Source organism: Danio rerio, chromosome 5, assembly GCF_049306965.1.
Source record: "Danio rerio strain Tuebingen ecotype United States chromosome 5, GRCz12tu, whole genome shotgun sequence".
NCBI lineage: Eukaryota > Metazoa > Chordata > Actinopteri > Cypriniformes > Danionidae > Danio > Danio rerio.
The window spans coordinates 60,963,218-60,981,664 of NC_133180.1; the positions used below are offsets into that span (position 1 = coordinate 60,963,218).

The 18,447-nt window shown below is 33.5% G+C and overlaps 2 protein-coding genes and 1 long non-coding RNA gene across 6 annotated transcripts in view; 2 read left to right on the plus strand and 1 right to left on the minus strand.

Moving 5' to 3' along the window:
* The window catches only part of LOC141385623 (uncharacterized), a 355,697-nt gene that overhangs the window by 141,898 nt on the left and 195,352 nt on the right, over positions 1-18,447 (plus strand). The gene's annotated exons all lie outside the window — the stretch shown is intronic.
* The window catches only part of ntrk2b (neurotrophic tyrosine kinase, receptor, type 2b), a 66,425-nt gene that overhangs the window by 7,363 nt on the left and 40,615 nt on the right, over positions 1-18,447 (plus strand). Inside the window, exons 7-12 of one of the 4 annotated variants that reach the window (XM_073951014.1) lie at positions 6,549-6,681; positions 14,041-14,530; positions 14,620-14,637; positions 17,350-17,367; positions 17,470-17,498; positions 17,709-17,808. In XM_073951014.1, the coding sequence (XP_073807115.1) occupies positions 6,586-6,681; positions 14,041-14,530; positions 14,620-14,637; positions 17,350-17,367; positions 17,470-17,498; positions 17,709-17,808 (751 nt within the window). In that variant the 5' untranslated portion in view covers positions 6,549-6,585. 4 annotated transcript variants of the gene reach the window in all.
* Positions 12,598-14,172, minus strand: LOC110439833 (uncharacterized). Its single transcript, XR_002458950.3, has 2 exons — positions 14,036-14,172; positions 12,598-13,186 (listed from the first exon to the last, which is right to left on the minus strand). It is a non-coding gene; the product is annotated as an uncharacterized lncRNA (long non-coding RNA).

Sequence of the window (18,447 nt, forward strand, 5' to 3'; positions counted from 1 at the left end):
TTAAAATTGAGCAGCCATTAAACTAGGTTAACGATGAGTGATCAAAACGAAACTTGGTGGGCATGTTAGACTCATGGTCCTAGAGGTATGTAAGAGTTTTGAAAGAAATCAGTCACTAGGGGGCGATTTTGTGTTTTTAGAGGTTGTAATTGATTGGTTATTAAACAAAGTTTTCCACAGCCACACAAAATACATATCATATGATAGGTCTGCTTATTCTAAACTGTTTGACACTAAAACCACAGCTGCAACTCAAATCGTTCATTAAAAAATCATCAATATATGAAAAACCTACTTTTGCGAAATAGTCCCTGTTTTTTTGCTCAATTGCAACGAAACCAGTGTTGTTAGTGTCTCTGGACTGAGTAGATCAATAATTATCAAAAAAAGTTGAACATTTCATTTTGGCTAGCTGTAACAGGCTCATTTACAAAAGCCGCATGTCCACATGAACCTACATGCCTGTAAACCCATAAGGAAAACTCAAAACATCACAGAAATTGGTGCGCACATGTGCCATATTAATGTGAAGAAGCATGCTAAATTTTGTGCGCTATAATAGTAGAAATGGTCCTAAAAACTTGCTAAAATTGTGTAAAAAAAGCAGTAAATGTGCTTTATTTACACACTTTTACAAGTTTAGTACAACCTTATCACAAATTATTTACATGTTACACTTTTTTGTTCATTTTGGATGTTTTAAAGGTCTCAAAAACACATTTTTAATATTCTACATTTTTAACCACTATAACACAGACTTTTAATTGTCACCTACCATATTTAACCACTAGATGTCTGCACAAGACCATTTATTATTTGTTCACAACATTTGCAAACCGTTTTTTACATTTTTAGAGTTTAAAGTAATAGAAATCGCATTTAGGATCATTCTGAATCACATTTTGACATGATGCAAACACTGTTATGCATTAAAAATCTATTTTAGTCCCAGTTTACCTCTTCATAATAATTCTAATGGGCAAAAACTGGTTCTATAATTAAACACCTTGTTTTAAAACATATTTTAAAAAATTACAACTGTGGCCACTAGATGGCAGTATAATCTGCTCAGAAGCAAAGAATGCATTCTGAATCCCAAATTGACATAAACACGTTTAATACATTTATGGTCAAATTTAGTCAAAGCTTGTCACACTTTTTACTCTGTAGATAATTATTTATTTTAAATAAAATACAAAATTTTAACTTTATATAGTAATAACATGCTCATTCATAGAAGGGATTTATTTATGCACACCAAATTGGCTGTAATCAAATAAATAAATTACACCGTGGCCACTAGATGAAAGTAGGAGATCACTAATAGCTTTTTTCACTGCTCTTTTGTAATTTTTATTTTGAAGAGCTAAAATGGCCATAACTCTTAAATGGATTAAAATATCTTCACCAAAGTTGTTACTCATATGCAAGAGGTCAATCTAAGGTCATAGCATGAAATTTGATGACATTGCCCACATGGTGGCGCTATACATTGAAAAATCACTGTATCAGAGTAACCATTTATCTGATTAAATAGAAATTTGACATGCGGTGTCTTTGTCTAAGGTGCCATGACTTGAGCTACACATGATATCATAGGGCTGCTTATACTGAATACTTTGACAATACTTTGATATAAAAACTATCGCTTAAAATGTTCATTAAAAATGTCAATTTATAAAAACTGAAGTTGCTTTTTTGGATAGTGTAATCTTTGTTAGCTCACTCTATAAACTCTAATTCTCTAATCATTTATTTAATTGTCGAGTAAACTAATTACAGACTCCTAACGCTGCTAAAACGCTTGAACCCCGTTAATTGCTGCTTGCAGTTATATTTTTATTTATTATTACATGAATTGATAATATGGGATCAACTCATTACAATGTTCATATAAAACAGTTTGAACTGTGATGTTTTGTAGGTTGGACTTTCAAATCAGAGATTAAAATCTCTCAGGATTCAGTAATAATATCTTCATTTCATGTTTCACAATTGAACACATTTCTTTTGGGCTTGAAATGATATGAGGGTGAGGTTTGACTGTTGACAGAAAGCTAATTTTTGTGTCAAAACATTTTATAGACAAAATATAAATTCAGTCATTTTGCAGTTTGATTCAATTTGGTGTAACAATTCTTAACTTAGTTTTTTCAATGATAACAACTGCACGCACATGTGCAGTGTGATTAGTGTTCAGTTTCAAATAAGGTTAAAGACTCTAAAAGTAACTAAAGAGTTTTTGCATAAAGTCCCCCTTTCTGTTGATGCATAGCTCGATCTTCCACAAAACTGTAACCTTAGATCCTGATGATAAACTAGGTGGAAAACAGACTAATGTACAGTGATCATATTTTACTGTTGTAAGCCTATACAGCCTTAGTTTTAACCTCTCTACTTCCTATACCAGTTTTACACATTAATGACACTTAAACACTTAATCTCTGTAGCATTCTGTAATGGGCTTTCAGATATCATGATTGATCACAGCACTGAAACCACAGATGCTTGACTTAGCCTTTAAAAGCTTTGTGTTTCCATTAATATTTAAAATGGAATATATTCATAATCTCAACACTATGTTTTACCATGGAAATTTTTTTTTACTTTACTACTTACTTTAATGAAATCAAGAAAACCCCAGCTTGTATGACAAATTCAATAGACTGAGGTGTAGAAGAACATTATTTAGCTTTAGCTAGTGCTTTGTTTGGCTGACGCCACATTCACACTGGGCGTCGGCATCAACGCTTCCCATTCACTTTGAATTGGTGACGTCAGGCGTTGCAGAACTGCATTGTGGATCCGTCAGCGCCGCTTCAGAGGCGTTGCTCGCTGCAGAAGTCGGGACTAGCTCAACTTTTCAAGCGCCAACGAAAGCGTCAGCCAATCAGATTGCTTTATGCAAATACACCAGCTAGACAGTGGTCTTTTTTGACTGAATTTGAATGGCTGACGCTTCTATGACGATCGCTTCAGCCCCAACTTCAGACACGCCTTCAGTCAAGCGTTGACGCTGAAGCCCCGTGTGAATGGGGCGTGAGATGCTTAGAGTTACTGCATAGTAAAGCAAGACCAAGGCATCATGAATGTCATTTAACATGACCAAGTAACTCGTCAAGTAATTTGACCAGGGGTGCATTTTCGAAAGCCATCATTAGCCAACTAAGGTCGCAAGTCCCGTCATTACAAACATAGCCTATTCATTTGGTGTTTAACAAATCATCGTTCCAATGAACACTCGCAAACTGCGTTGCAAACTTGTATGCTTGCAACTACACCTCTAGAGCTGTAGTTAGAAGCATAGTTCCCAGTTATCCACCCTAAGCCCTATTTCTTTCAAACGTTTAAACATTTAATCATAAAAAACATTAAAGTCATCTCTCTTACGTTAATTTGCTTACAAAGTTTTTTTTACAGTTCAGTCTGAGCGATCTTCATATTGACAATTGCGTTCCCTTCATAGTGCACTTTGAAATCATTTATTTCATTTTGAATGCAACAGTGGTTCATGACGAAAGCTATAGGTGACCTATGTAAAGTGCAATCTACGTTACGTCTCTAACGTTTGTGAAAGCAAAAATATAGAGCATACAATAACAGTGTTAATTTTATTATAGGAGTTTAAGCTATTTATTAAGAAATGTATACTGCTGCATTAAGCCTATATACTAGAACATTTCTGCAGTGGTTTGATATACAATTGAAGTCAGAATTATTAGCCCCCCTGACTTATTAGCCCCCTGTGAATGTTTTTCTCCCAATTTATGTTTAACAGAGAGAAGATTTTTTCAACACATTTCTAAACATAATAGTTTAAATAACTTATTTCTAATAACTGATTTATTTTATCTTTGCCATGATGACAATAAATAATATTTGACTAGATATTTTTCAGGACACTAGTATCCAGCTCAAAATAACATTTAAAGGCTTAACTAGATTAATTAGGTTAACTAGGCAGGTTAGGGTAATTAGGCAAGTTATTGTATACTGATGGTTTGTTCTGTCTATCGGAAAAAAATATAGCTTAAAGGGGCTCATAATTTTGGCCTTAAAATGTTTTTTTTTTTTTTTTTTTATTAAAAACTGCTTCTATTCTAGCTGAAATAAAACAAATAAGACTTTCTCCAGAAGAATAAATAATATCAGACATACTGTGAAAATTCACTTGCTCTGTTAAACATCATATAAACATCTATATCATTTTATTATTATTAAGTAAAATTGTATTTTATTCCTTAATGAATAGCCTGCCATTAATTAAAACCATTCACATGATGATTTACATATGAGATTAGAATAAGTGTAAGCTTTTTGTAAGTGTTTTTTGTTTTGGAATAGAATATTGAATACTAATATTTGTAAAGAAAACATAGACCCTTATATGTGTCATTTACATATGTTTCAATTAATGAAATTAACAGCGAGTGCATGTTTTTACCTAAACTAATATTGGATTTAAAAAATTATGTAAGTGCGTGTAAAACTATTTAATTTGCACAACAAAATGTTATGGGTTTTTCTCTAAAAAATTTGTTATTCCACCCAGGGACGTAGCAAACATTTTAAAAGTAGAGGGACAGCTGAATGAGATCCAAAAGTTTAAGTTCATATAATTAGTAATCACCTCTTTCTAAATGGTCTGTCTCTAAAAGTGAGGGGGACATATCCCCCGGTTGCAACTGTATGCCCCTAACTCTACCCTGTTTAAGCATTGTTATGGATGTTTTATGTTATAACTAACGTGGTTCAAACGATAGATCTGTGACAGAAATCTACGGTTTTAGGAAACACCACTTCATTGTTCTTTTCCCAAACAATGCATCATACTATGATAGTTCAGCCGCGAGTTATGTCATTGTTTGGGAAACACACCCCAGCATAGTTTGGTTGCAGAAATGATTGACTTTGTATGTATCATGGATTTTTGTATAGCAGATCATATATAATGAAATTAAAACTTTAATTCTGTCTTTGAATGAGGACAAATGAGGACATGAAGTCATAATATTTCCTAGATACAGTAAAACAATAAACAGATGTCCAAAAACCAAATAACACCCCACAATTAAACTATATTTGAAGACAAAAGTATTAGCCCTCTTGTGAAATGTAAACTTTAAAAAAAAATATTAGAAAGTAATGTTTAACAGAGAAGATCATTTACAGTAATATTCCTTTTTAGTTTGGCTGGAATAAAACAAGTGTTTTAAAAAATGTAAAATCTGCTGGTCAATATTATAGCCCACTTTATTTTATTTACATTTTTTGATTGGCTACAGAACAAACAAACTACATTTGTCCAATGAATTGCTTAATTAACTAAACTAGCCTAGTTTAATTAATCTAGTTAAGTCCTCGATTGCACTAGTATATATTATTATATTGCATATGTATGTAAAACAAGTATATTATGTACTGTCATTATCGCAAGACAAAAAGTTAAAAGGAATAACAAACTATTATGTTAAAAATATTCTCTTTTATTAATGTTTTTATTAAATAGCACCCAGGAATAATTAAATAAAATAAATAAAATAAAAATTGACAGGTGGGCAAATCATTTAGTTTTCAGCTATAGTTGTATTTATAAATAGCCCAAGTTTGTAAGTTTCTTTTATTCAACCAGCAAGTTATGTTTTGACACAGGCTTCTACTAATAGATAATAAGATGATGTACAAAAGGAATCATTGTGCGTTTTTTTTTTTTTTTTTTTACATTTGAACAAAAGAGGCATGTCCAGTGGCATGAGCAGTGCTCAACATATATAAGTACACTCCTCATTAATCTATCTTTTTACTATATATTTGTGCATATACATTAGATTAGTCAGTACTGAAGCCAAATCTGGAGCTTATCTAACAAAATAACTTGTGATAACGCTCCAAAAACTAGTACACCCAAATGTATTTGTTATAGAAAAATATTAAATACAAATTTTAAAAAGGGGGAAAAAAGAAGCTAAAAAACTGAAGAGAAAATTGTAATGTTTTTTAAATATTTATCTTAAATTTATTTGTATTATCTTTAGTAAATAAATATGTTTAGGTGACGCAGTGGCGCAGTAGGGAGCCTCACAGCAAAAAGGTCGCTGGTTCGAGCCTCGGCTCAGTTTGGTTTCTGTGTGGAGTTTGCATGTTCTCCCTGCGTTCGCGTGGGTCTGTAGTATGTGAGTGTGAATGAGCGTGTATGGATGTTCCCAGAGATGGGTTGCGGCTGAAAAGGCATCCGCTGCGTAAAAATGTGCTGGATAAGTTGGCAGTTCATTCCGCTGTGGCAAACCCGGATTAGCAAAGGGACTAAGCCAACAAGAAAATGAATGAATGAATGAATGAATAAATGAATAAATAAATATGTTTAATAAATCTGTTATGTTTAAACACACCAACATACAAATATTCATTTTCAAAATGAGGTGTACTCACTTATGCTGAGCACTGTATCAGTACTTCAAGTTTTACATAGCCAAGAATAGTTACAGTAACATTCAGCATTAACATGTTGTTATCAGGTCAGAAACTAGCTGTTGTTTCTTTTCTCACAGATCAGCAAAATGGACCTGCAGTCGGTGCTGACTCTAAATGGACTTTCGCCTAATGACAATGGCAGAAAGCTCATTTGTAGTGCTGAAAACATCGTGGGCCAGATCGAGGCTACAGTCATGCTCAATATTTCTTGTAAGAACTCCATGTGTGTTGTGTGGATTTAGTTTGCATTGTTTTGTTAGTTAAGGGTCCTCTCCTCTCAAAGAAAGCATAAAGCTCTTTAAAAATAGGAATTATTATTAGTTTGACATTTTAATGTATTTGTCCTCATGGTGAAAAAAATACAAGAAGTGATCTGAATGTTTCAGTCACTCTTAAGAGAACTAAAAAGTGAAAAACACAGTTTGAAAATATAGTGAATTATTGTGAACATTCATATTCCTGCTGGTTCCACTGTAAAACCCAAGTTAAGGTAACTCAAACTATTCGGGGAAACCGATTGCCCAAACCATTTAATGGTTAAATGGTTTGTTGCCCATGCAACAAACCATTTAAGTTCAAAACAAATCCTAATGGGTACTGTGCACTTAATCCATTTGAGTAAACAAAGCAATTTGAGCACAGTTAAACCCAATAAATGAAGAGAACTTCAACCAGCTGAATGCTGCAAAACCCAATAACTTAAGGCAACTCAAACCGTTTGAGGAAACTGATTGCTACAAACCATTTGAGTAAAACAACAACCACAACTAATCTATATGTGTACTTTGAACTTTTTTCATTTAAGTTAATGAGATATTTAATTAACTCACCTTCAAAACTGAGGGTGAATTAACTTTCAGTACATTTTGAGGTAACTACACTAATTTGATTTGATAAAGTTGACTGGGTTTTAAAGTGTGGCCTTTATGTTTCTTGAGGTTTGTCCGCTGATTAGACTCTTCCTGAATGGTCATCAAATGTTATTAAATTTTTAAATTTGGAACAAAATTTGAATTAAATACAGAAAACATGGCAGTTTACTTGTTATCCAGTAAAAGCAGGTTAAAGTTCTTCTCTTTATTCAATGATCACATTTATTTTATCATGGATTGATAGGATATCAAAGGCTGCATGTCCTGTGAAATGTTGTTATTTTTTTGTGCAAATCATGTCAAGTGGAAGAAGCAATCCAAATTCAGAACATGGACAGGTTGCATGACATTGTTAGATTTGACTAACATTAAGAAGGTTTGACATTGTTAAGAAAACTTGAGCAGTGATTATGAGAGTGCAGCATTGAATCACAGGAATAAATTAAATTTGAAACTACATTTAATAAGAAAATAATTATTCAAAAATGTAATATTATTTCATAATTTAACAATTTGTACTGTATGCTTTTATAAAAAATACACAGCAAAATACTTTTTCTTTTACTTTGAGTTTTGTCTTGTTTCTAGTCCAAATAACTATACATACTTAAATAAAAAAAAAAAAAAAAACATTTTCTACACAAGTTAATTATTGTCTTGTTTTCAAAAATTACATGTCAAAGTTAAGTTATTTATTCCCATAAAACAAGTAAATACGTGCTTGGCACACCTTGGCAGATAATTTTGCTTGTTTTAAAAAACTCACTTAATTTTGAACTACAGTGCATGCGGAAAGTATTCATAGTGCTTCACTTATTATTATTACTATTCCAAAATGGATTAAATTTATCTATTTCCTAAAAATTGTACACAAAACTTTTTGGGCCACTCAAGTACATTTGTCCAGTTGTTGTGAAGTCACAGGTTTTTTAATTCAGGATGTCTCTGTCCATTGCTGCATTCATCTTTCCCTCTATCCGGACTAGTCTTCCAGTTCCTGCCGCTGAAAAACATCCCCACAGCTTGATAGTGCCACTACCATGCTTCACTGTAGGGATGGTATTAGTCTGTTGATGAGTGGTGCCTGGTTTTCTTCAAACTTAACGCCAGGCATTTACTCCAAAGAGTTCAATGTTATTCTTATCAGACCAGAGAAATTTGTTTCCTTTGGTCTGAGAGTCCTTCAGATGCCTTTTGGCAAATTCTAGGCAGGGAGTGGCTTCTGTCTGGTCACTCTACCATACAGGCCTGATTGGTGAATTGCTGCACAGATGGTTGTCCTTCTGTAAGGTTCTTCTCCACAAAAGAATGCTGAAGCTCAGATGAAGTGACCATCGGGTTATCAATAACCTCCTTGACTAAGACTCTTCTCCCCCGATCACTCAGCTTAGATGATCAGCCAGCTCTAGGAAGAGTTCTGGTGGTTCCAAAGATCTTCCATCCAGGTTGATGGAGGCCACTGTGCCTATTGGAGCTTTTAGAGCAGCAGACACTTTTCTGTAACCTTCCCCTGCCTTGTGTCTCGAGACAATCCTGTCTCGGAGGTCTACAGACAATTCCTTTGTCTTCATGCTTGGTTTGTGCTTTGACATGCCAACCCTGGGACCTTATGTAGACAGGTGTATGCCTTTTCAAATCATGTCCAATAGGCTGAATTTACCACAGATGAACTCCAATAAAGCTGCTGAAACATTTCAATAATGATCAGTGCAAACAGAATGTACCTGAGCTCAATTTAGAGCTTCATGGCAAAGGCTGTGAATACTTTTGTACATGTGATTTTTCAGGGTTTTTTTTTTTTTTAATACATTTGCAACAATTTATATATATATATATATATATATATATATATATATATATATATATTTTTTTTTTTTCACATTGTCAGTATGGGGTATTGTGTGTAGAATTTTGTGGAAATAAATGAATTTAATCCATCTTGAAATAAGGCTGTAACATAAAAAAAATGTGGAAAGAGTAAAGCACTATGAATGCTTTCCGGGTGCACTGTTTTTCCTGAAAAGAAGACAATATTTTGCCTGTCTAGAAAATTTCTTAATTTAAGAACAAACATTTTTGCAGTGTACAACCTTGGTGAGTAAAATTTGCTTATTTTTAAACCTTAAACAATCTTACCGATTCCAAACTTTTGACTGGTAGTGTAATGTAGTTGGGAATTTGTCAATGTGATTTGTCTAGCTTTAGTTGCATTTTTAGATACAGAAAAAAAAGCTTCCACGTCATGGATTTTCTATGCCATTTTAAATATATTGTGCTGTTTATTTTTATGCTTAGGCTAATTTTGAATTTCATTTTACTAATGTTACACACATCAACGTAAATTATCCATTGTTGTTCTCATAGTCACTATTAAAATTTCATGCAAAATTATAAGCTAACAATCCTTTTAATAATATACAAAGCACAAAAGCACCCTGTTTTTTGTTCATTTTATGTCATGAAAATTCAGGTTTTTAATTTTAAAAAATCTGGGTATTTGATATTTGGTTTAAAGTGGTTTAAAGTGGTCGCCTCACAGAAAGAAGGTCACTGGTTCAAGTCCCGGCTGGCATTTCTGTGTGGATGTTGCATGTTCTCTGTGTGTGTTTTCCATTACTGGGTTGCGGCTGGAAGGGCGTCTACTCAATAAAAACATTTGCCGGAATAGTTGGAGGTTAATTTCTCTGTGGCGACCCCTGATAAATAAGGGTCTAAGCCACAGGTGTCAAATGCAGTTCCTGGAGGGCCGCAGCTCTGCACAGTTTAGCTCCAACCTCGCTTCAACACACTTACCTGTAGGTTTCAAGCAAGACTGATGGGCTGTGTCCGAAACCGCCTACTACTCTGTAGGTCCTGCATTTGAATTTAAACGTACTACTCGGCCGTTAGAAAAGTACGAATGTGAAAAGTATGAATGGAATTCGGATGTACTACATATGCCATTTTGTCTTGGTCACGTGACCTACCCGTGTCAGATGCGTCGCTTCACTTCCGTTCATGAATTCTCTTGCGGGGCTTTATTGACCTTATTCTAAAATGCGGAAGTGCGCCTGTTTTCGCGATGGTCTTAGAACTTCCGTTTCAGTCGCCTATGGGAGAAATGACAAGGACTAATAAACGGCAAAAAACGGTCAAACTACTTGCTCTACAAACAAATGTTTGCATGACTATACAGACCAAGTAGAATAATATAACAAAGAAATATCAGTTTGCAACATCAAACAGTGAAACGAGCAGTTTTTAATGTCTAAAAATGAATAGAAATGAATGAGACCGGAAGTCTCGTGCCAAAAAGATTTAAATGGCAGCGCCCGCTCGTCTGCGGAGAATAAGGTCAATAGGATAGCGCAGCGTGCATGGGATGCGCACTTCAGAATCTCGCCGGAAGTAGTAAGTCATCCGGGTACTTCTCGCATACTGATTTTCGAATTCTATGAATTCGGACATACTACTTGGCTCGTATACTGATTTTAGCCTACTATATAGTATGGAAGTATGCGGTTTCGGATGCAGCAATGGACTCAATTAGTTTGATCAGGTGTGTTTAATTAGGGTTAGAACTAAACTGTGCAGAGCTGCAACCCTTCAGGAACTAGATTTGAAACCTGTGGCTTAAACCAAATGAAAAAGAAGGAAAAAGGAACCCGGTATTATTGCAGACTTGTATTTCTTACAATTCAAATCAATACATTTCTAAGCTATTATAAGTTTAACTGTTCTTTGATATTATTTTTATTGTCTCTGAATGTATGAATTGCAAGTCTTGCACATTCACAAAAACCAGTTTACTTTTCCATTGTTAAACAAGATACGGTGAATAAAACAGGGTGTTCAATATGATATGATAATGTAACATCAAAAATAATATGTAATAATAACATCTATTTTTTATATAAATATACACTTTGGTTTGAGTAAAACATTTAGAAAAACATTTAGAAAATCAATGTAAAGCGATCAAGCATTAACCATTAGTCCAAACGTGTTTAATGTCATATAAATTCAAGAAAATCTGTTAGTAAAAATCACAGAACCATCAAATCATTTCTCCATGATTTGTTTTTTCAGCATGGAAATGTGTTAGTTTATTAAAGCTGTAACTGATAGAATCTTTGAGCATTCATTAGCAAATACTACTCTTTTCCAAGAGTCATTTTGTCTAAATAGGAGGCATTTGACATTAGTATGAGTGAATTAGATAATGAGAAGAGAAAATCTTTTTTTTAAAAGAATGGTATCTGAACTTCTGGGCGGGCTTTGAGAGTTCAAGATACATTTGAAAATGTGCCAAATGCTTAAGATTCAGGAAGTTTCCCCTCAAGCTATCACATTAGCTTACTGGGCCCAACAAAACTCACATTGTTGCAAAACACTGCTTGAAAAAACTTTGAAATTCTTTCCCACTTAATAGTATGCTTTATGCCTTCTTGGATATTTTACTTTTTTTTTTATTTGGTTTGGTCAATCTGCTATTGCTACATATATACTGGAAGAAGTAGTTTAAACAAGAAAATGATTGTCAAGAGATGCATTTACCCTTATGCCACCCTAAATCCATATTTCTGTCTACCCTGGAACACATAAACAGATGTTTTGCACAAGTTCCAAGCTGCTTATTCCTATATAACAAAATGCACTATGGGTCAACAAGATTTTTTTTTTAAACAAAATCAATCATTTTAGTCTGCAAGGACGCATATACGGTGCTCAGCATAAATGAGTACACACTATTTTGAAAATGAATATTTTTATTCATTTCTCAGTGAATGTAGGCAATGTATTTTGGTGCATTTAAACAAAACATTTATTAAACAGATAAATTTATTAAAATAATATTTTAATACGAAGCATATTTGAAAACTGAAAGATAATACAATTAAATTCAAGTAAAATATTGCTAAAAATTACAATCTACAAAATTTCAACTATACTTTTTGCTTCTCTTGATTTTTCCTCTGTTTTAAATTTGTATTTAATATTTTTTCCTATAACATATAAACTTGGGTCTACTAGTTTTTGGACAGTTATCGTAAGTTATTTGGTTAGATAAGCTCCAGATTTGGCTACAGTACTGACAAATCTAATGTATATGGACAAATATAATATTGTAGACCTTCCTATTAAAAATATGAATTTAAAAGATAGATTTGTGAGGGATGTACTTATATATGCTGATCACAAATGACATATAAAAAAATCACTTCAAAGTTAGTATTGGCTCACTGGATTTGTCATTAATAGTTACATCAAGTGATTTAAGTGAAATGGTATTTTATTTATTTGAATCTTATATTATATTTCATACACAACTCGGTTTTCAAGATAATGAATAAGAATGTCTACATTTAAGAATATGCAGAAAATGACAACGAGTCAAAATGAAATATTCCATGTTGTCAGACCTCAAATATTTGAATTAAACCAAAATATTTTCCAAAACCCAAATGAATTTTACTTAAAATTTAAAAATTAAGTGAATATATAATTGGCATATGCAGTGGCTCAGAAGTTAGTGCTCTCGCCTCACAGAAAGAAGGCCACTGGTTCGAGCCTTGGCTGGGTCAGTTGGCGTTTCTGTGAGTTTGCATATTTTCCCTGTATCCGCGTGGGTTTCCTCCGGGTGCTCTGGTTTCCCCCACAGTCCAAAGACATGCGGTACAAGTAAAATGGGTAGGCTAAATTGTCCATAGTGTATTGTTGTAATGAGTGTGTATGGATGATTCCCAGAGATGGGAAGGAATCCATCTCTTCCCTCTTCCCAAGGGCATCCACTGCGTAAAACGTGCTGGAAAAGTGGGTGGTTCATTTCGCTATAGTGACCCCAGAATAATAAAGGAATTAAGCTGAAAAAGAAAATGAATGAATTAATTAAAATTAAATTACCAAGTATCTTTTTTTACTTGTATATTAAAAATAATAATAAGAAAGAATGTCACTTCATTGCTATTCACTATTACATTGCATCTTAAATGATCATGTGAGAATAGTGGAGTAATGGTTTCTAACATAAACATTCAAATTAAAAATTTTAATTATTAAAATTGAAATCGAAAATTTTTAAATGCTGACTAATATTTCACAATAAGTGACAATAAGTTTTTGCGATATTTTTTCTTAAAAGGCAAGCTTTTAAAACTACTTCAACATTTCCTTGAAGGCATTCAGTGGTTTCAACCTAAATAAAGTCACATCTGAGTTAAGGCATAACAAAGAGCAGCTTGGAAAATTTGCAGGAATATCACATAATCCTTTTGTATTTTCATTTGGAATCACCAGGGGTCTGATTTATAAAAGTTGTGTAGAAACCTTTATAAAAGTGAACATACACCAGAATATTTTTTATTTATTTATTACTGATCATGGCTCCTGTGATAATTAAAAGTGGTTCAGTAGGTTTACTTATACAGCTGGGCAAATTCTGCCATCAAGTTTTTTATAGATCACAACTTTTGTGTCCCTGTTTTGTTTGTACACCATGTTTCTAAATGAGACCCCTGATCCTGATACAAATATATATTGCTTTTATACTCAAATGTAAAATGTCATTTTCCAGTTACCAACAAGCCATTATTTTTTTTGTCAAAATCCTTCTACATGTTATGTTTTTGGTTCTGCATTGCACGTTTCTTCATGCTGTTTTGTAATATTACTGTAAGCCTCTTCATTTCTTATCATTCTCTTGTATTTCTCACCCTAGAATCCCTCTACACTGCCCCTCCATTTCATGTGCTGTCAGACACTTTCCTTCCGTCAAACAGTGAAATTTCCTTTTGTTTACTCCTGTGGTGCATCCTGTGATCACGCTTCCTCTCCTCCTTCCTTCTTTCCCTCTTTTCTCGTTCCTCTGCTCCTTCTTCTTTCTCCCGGGTCAGTTCCCCCTACTGTCTTGGAGCTGTACCTGCCCGAGAGGAGCCAGGACTGGTGCATCCCTTTCGTTGTGACGGGCAACCCGAGACCTGACCTCCACTGGTACCATGAGGGAAAGCCGCTAGAGGAGCAGGAGTACATCAGAACTGAAATCCACGATATCACCAATACCGAGTACCACGGCTGTCTGAAGCTGGACACCCCCACTCACATCCATAATGGCATTTACACGCTGGTGGCCAGCAATGAGTTCGGAGAGGACAGAGGGAACGTGACGGCACACTTCATGCGCATACCTGACGTGGATCATTCAGGGATAGGTTAGCGCTTTGTGATGCCTTAGTTATTATTATGCTAAAAACAACACAGCTGTTAATGTGTAACTTTTTTCATGTTTTTGTTTTCACAGAGGGAGTGTTCTATTATGGTAAGTGACTTAAGACAAGTACAATTTGAGACAGCTGGATGAATCTTTAAAAGGATATATCTTCTGTTTATATACAGCGGAAGTCAGAATTATTAGCCCCTCTGAATTATTAGCCCTCTGTTTATTTTTTGTTTAATTTCTGTTTAACGGAGAGAATATTTTTTTTCAACACTTTTCTAATCATAATAGTTTTAATAACTCATTTCTAATAACTGATTTATTTTATCTTTGCCATGATGACAGTAATTTATATTTTACTAGATATTTGTTAAGACACTTCTATACAGCTTAAAGTGACATTTAAAGGCTTAACTAGGTTAATTAGGGTAATCAGGCAGGTTAGGGTAATTAGGCCAGTTATTGTATAATGGTGGTTTTTTCTTTAGACCATCGAAAGAAGTTGTTTAAAGGGGCCAAAAATTTTGACCTTAAAATGGGTTTTAAAATTTTTTAAAAACAGATACAACTTTTTCCAAAAGAAAAAAATATTATCTGACATACTGTAAAAATTTCCTTGCTCTATTAAACACCAATATAATAATTCTGACACCAACTGTATAATGCAGTTCCTGACACATTCAGTTATAGACGGCAACAACTCACACACCTCTTAGCCTAAAACGCACTAAACTGCTTTTCCTACAAAAATACAGAGCAGGTTATGTTTTCCAGCTCTTTTTTTCTTTTTTTCGCTTGATGTTATGAGAACTACTCCCTCGCAATAGCTGTAAGCAGCATTAGCTACGGATATTTGAATTACATATCAACAGAACAAAACCGAGATGTGAGAACAAACGGAGCACTTGCAATCAATATACTTCACCTGCAGCTGTTTTTCACTCATTTATAAGCCTCATGTCCTTGTCAGAGGTTCAACTCACCGATACTTTTCATTTTAGAGATATAGTCATTGGTGACTGTGTTATATCGGGTTAGTTTCTGCTTATATTTGGGGTCAGATAAATATTTGCTGGTAGGGAAAATGTATTGTTTCACTTCTGCTATTTATACTTTGATTTGCATTTCAGTTTATTATTTTTTCCCACTTAACTGCAAATTAAAATAGAAACGGTATAAAAACCACACAAACATACTGACAGTTATAGGTACTGTACATTGTTATGGGTCAGTGATGCAAATTTTCGGCACAAATCTATCAATTACCCCTTTCTGGCCCTTTTTTTCTATGAATGAAATATGTAGAAACACTGTCCATGCATGTTTTTTGGTCGGTTAGAAGCGTATATTTCATTGCACAACAATTAGTCCATTCGATTTTTGGCTAAAAAGAGAAATCTCGGTTTACTTTGTTATTATTAGATTATTTTAAAATTTCACCTACCCTTCTGTGCATGAACTAAGCTGTTGAATGGTCAGCGTATGAGATGGCTAGGCTAACCTAGCTTCAATTTTGGCTAAATTATTTTCTAACCGGTTGCCTATTATGTTATGAATATACTCCTATTATGCAGACTGCAGTCCTTTTTTGTTTGGCTTTCTCAGATATATCACCTGTTCACCAAAAATGACTAATTATATCCCTGGGAATGTTTGACACAGGCGCTTACATATTGAAATAGAAGTGCCAGGCATGAAAGTTGAGAGGCGTAACAACAGTAACTAAAGAGGGCGGGGCTTAGCGAAAGATCAATATGGGTGCCTTCGCATCATCCATGTGGATGCTGCACACTGGTGGTGAATGAGGAGATTCCCCCCAAAAAATGTGTAAATTGCTTTAAGTGTCCAAAAAAGCGCTTTATAAATGCAAGGAATTATTATTATTATTATTTATATAGTAAATATTGGATAGAACAATTGCCTTACAGCAAGAAGGTCGCTGGTTTAAGCCCCGGCAGGGACAGTTGGCATTTCTGTGTTGAGTTTGCATATTCTCCCCATATTCATGTGGGTTGGCCATAGTGTATGTGTGTGAATGTAAGAATGTATAGGTGTTTCCCAGTGATGGGTTGCAGCTAGAAGGGCATCCACTGCGTAAAACATATGCTGGATAAGTTGGTTGTTCATTCCACTGACGTGATCCCTGATAAAGGACTAAGCCGAAAAGAAAGTGAATTAATTTATATAGTATTTTAGATTCATAGTTATAGTGATAATAAACATAATAATAAAATGTCCAACACATACCACATCTATGCTAGCTAAATCCTAAAAAAAGGTTCATAACTATACTGTGGAAACATGTCTATGTTCATTTACAGATTTTTATACCAAAGAAATCAACAATAATCATGTCTGGATATTATTTAATTTATTATATCTTTTATACCATTAATTAATTTGTTTTTATTATATTTGTATTATTATTATGTATTCTATGGCTTTACATTATCAATACTTTTACATTAGCAATTTACAATATATACAACACCTATCGTTTTACTTTACTACACCTTTATTCATATAATGTTGTATTATAAGATTTTCCTAATGTATATAATGTACATATAATATAATAAGAATTCAAGTAGCATATGACATTTGGAATCTGTGCTTTATTGCCACAATAATCACAATGGACAAATCATTTTGTTTATGCAAAATATAATTTCTTTGGAAATTAAGGTAAAATATGAACTTCTTTACATTTTTCGTGAAAGTTACCCAGCTGAAATTTGTCATGCATAAAACAAATTGTATGATTTATTTAAATAATGTTATTTATCACTGAATTCTTTTTTTCATTTAACACAGACACAACTGTTAGTCCGGGTAAGTCTGTTCTTTTTCTTTATTGATCACCAAAGTTTTAGGCTTTGATAGTTTTAAACACTAATTCTATAAGGTAATATGTCTTGCTTACTTTTTTTTTAGATATCCCACCACTGGAGGACAGAGTTGCGGTAAGTTCTTAAGTTCTGTCTAAAATATGTTAGACTGCTGTCACCAGAAGTATTCTTTTATTACTTGACAATTTACATTTGTGATAACAAAACTAAGCAATAATAACTGAGGAATGTCAGTATGTTACGTCAATGTGTGTTAATAAATCCTATAGATTTTGAGTGGTAAAATAATCAAAATCCCTAAAATTTACTGACTTTTTTTTCTAGGTTTACATAGTAGTGGGAATAGCTGGGGTTGCTTTAACTGGATGCATCCTGATGTTAGTTTTCCTCAAGTATGGCAGAAGCTCCAAATTTGGAATGAAAGGTAAGTGCATCAAGTAAATCCACTTGATTTTTTCCCTGTTAAGTGTGTGTTAAAGTCAACATGAAATCAACTGGATTATATTCACATTTTAATATACATGCCCAGTGTCTAAAATACACTGGTACCAAAAGCAAAGTAAAATGTGAGTAATTAGAGTATGTTATAATTATAGTTCTATACTAGTCGTCATTATATAGCACTGTGTTAGCTGGCTGGTAGCTTCATTATTAATTATAACAATGGCTGAGAATGCATCATGTTTTAGTGTGATTAGTAGGGTCTGCTTTACAGTAATTTTAATTGTTAAAATGTTTGGATCTAAAGTGCAGTCCTATAATATTTTAATGTCAACTGCTCTTAATAACAATGCGTTCAGTGTCTTGGCTATTATTTTGGGTTATTATGTGCTGCAGAGTAAAAAAAACATCCAGAGGTTAGCCATATATATATATATATATATATATATATATATATATATATATATATATATATATATATATATATATATATATATATATATATACAATTGATGCCAAAATTAGCCCTCCTGTAATTTTTTTTTATGTCTATAGGATTTTTAGTAATTCAATAATGCAATATTTGTAATAAGTATAGTCTCCTTAAGCAATATTTTTTTTG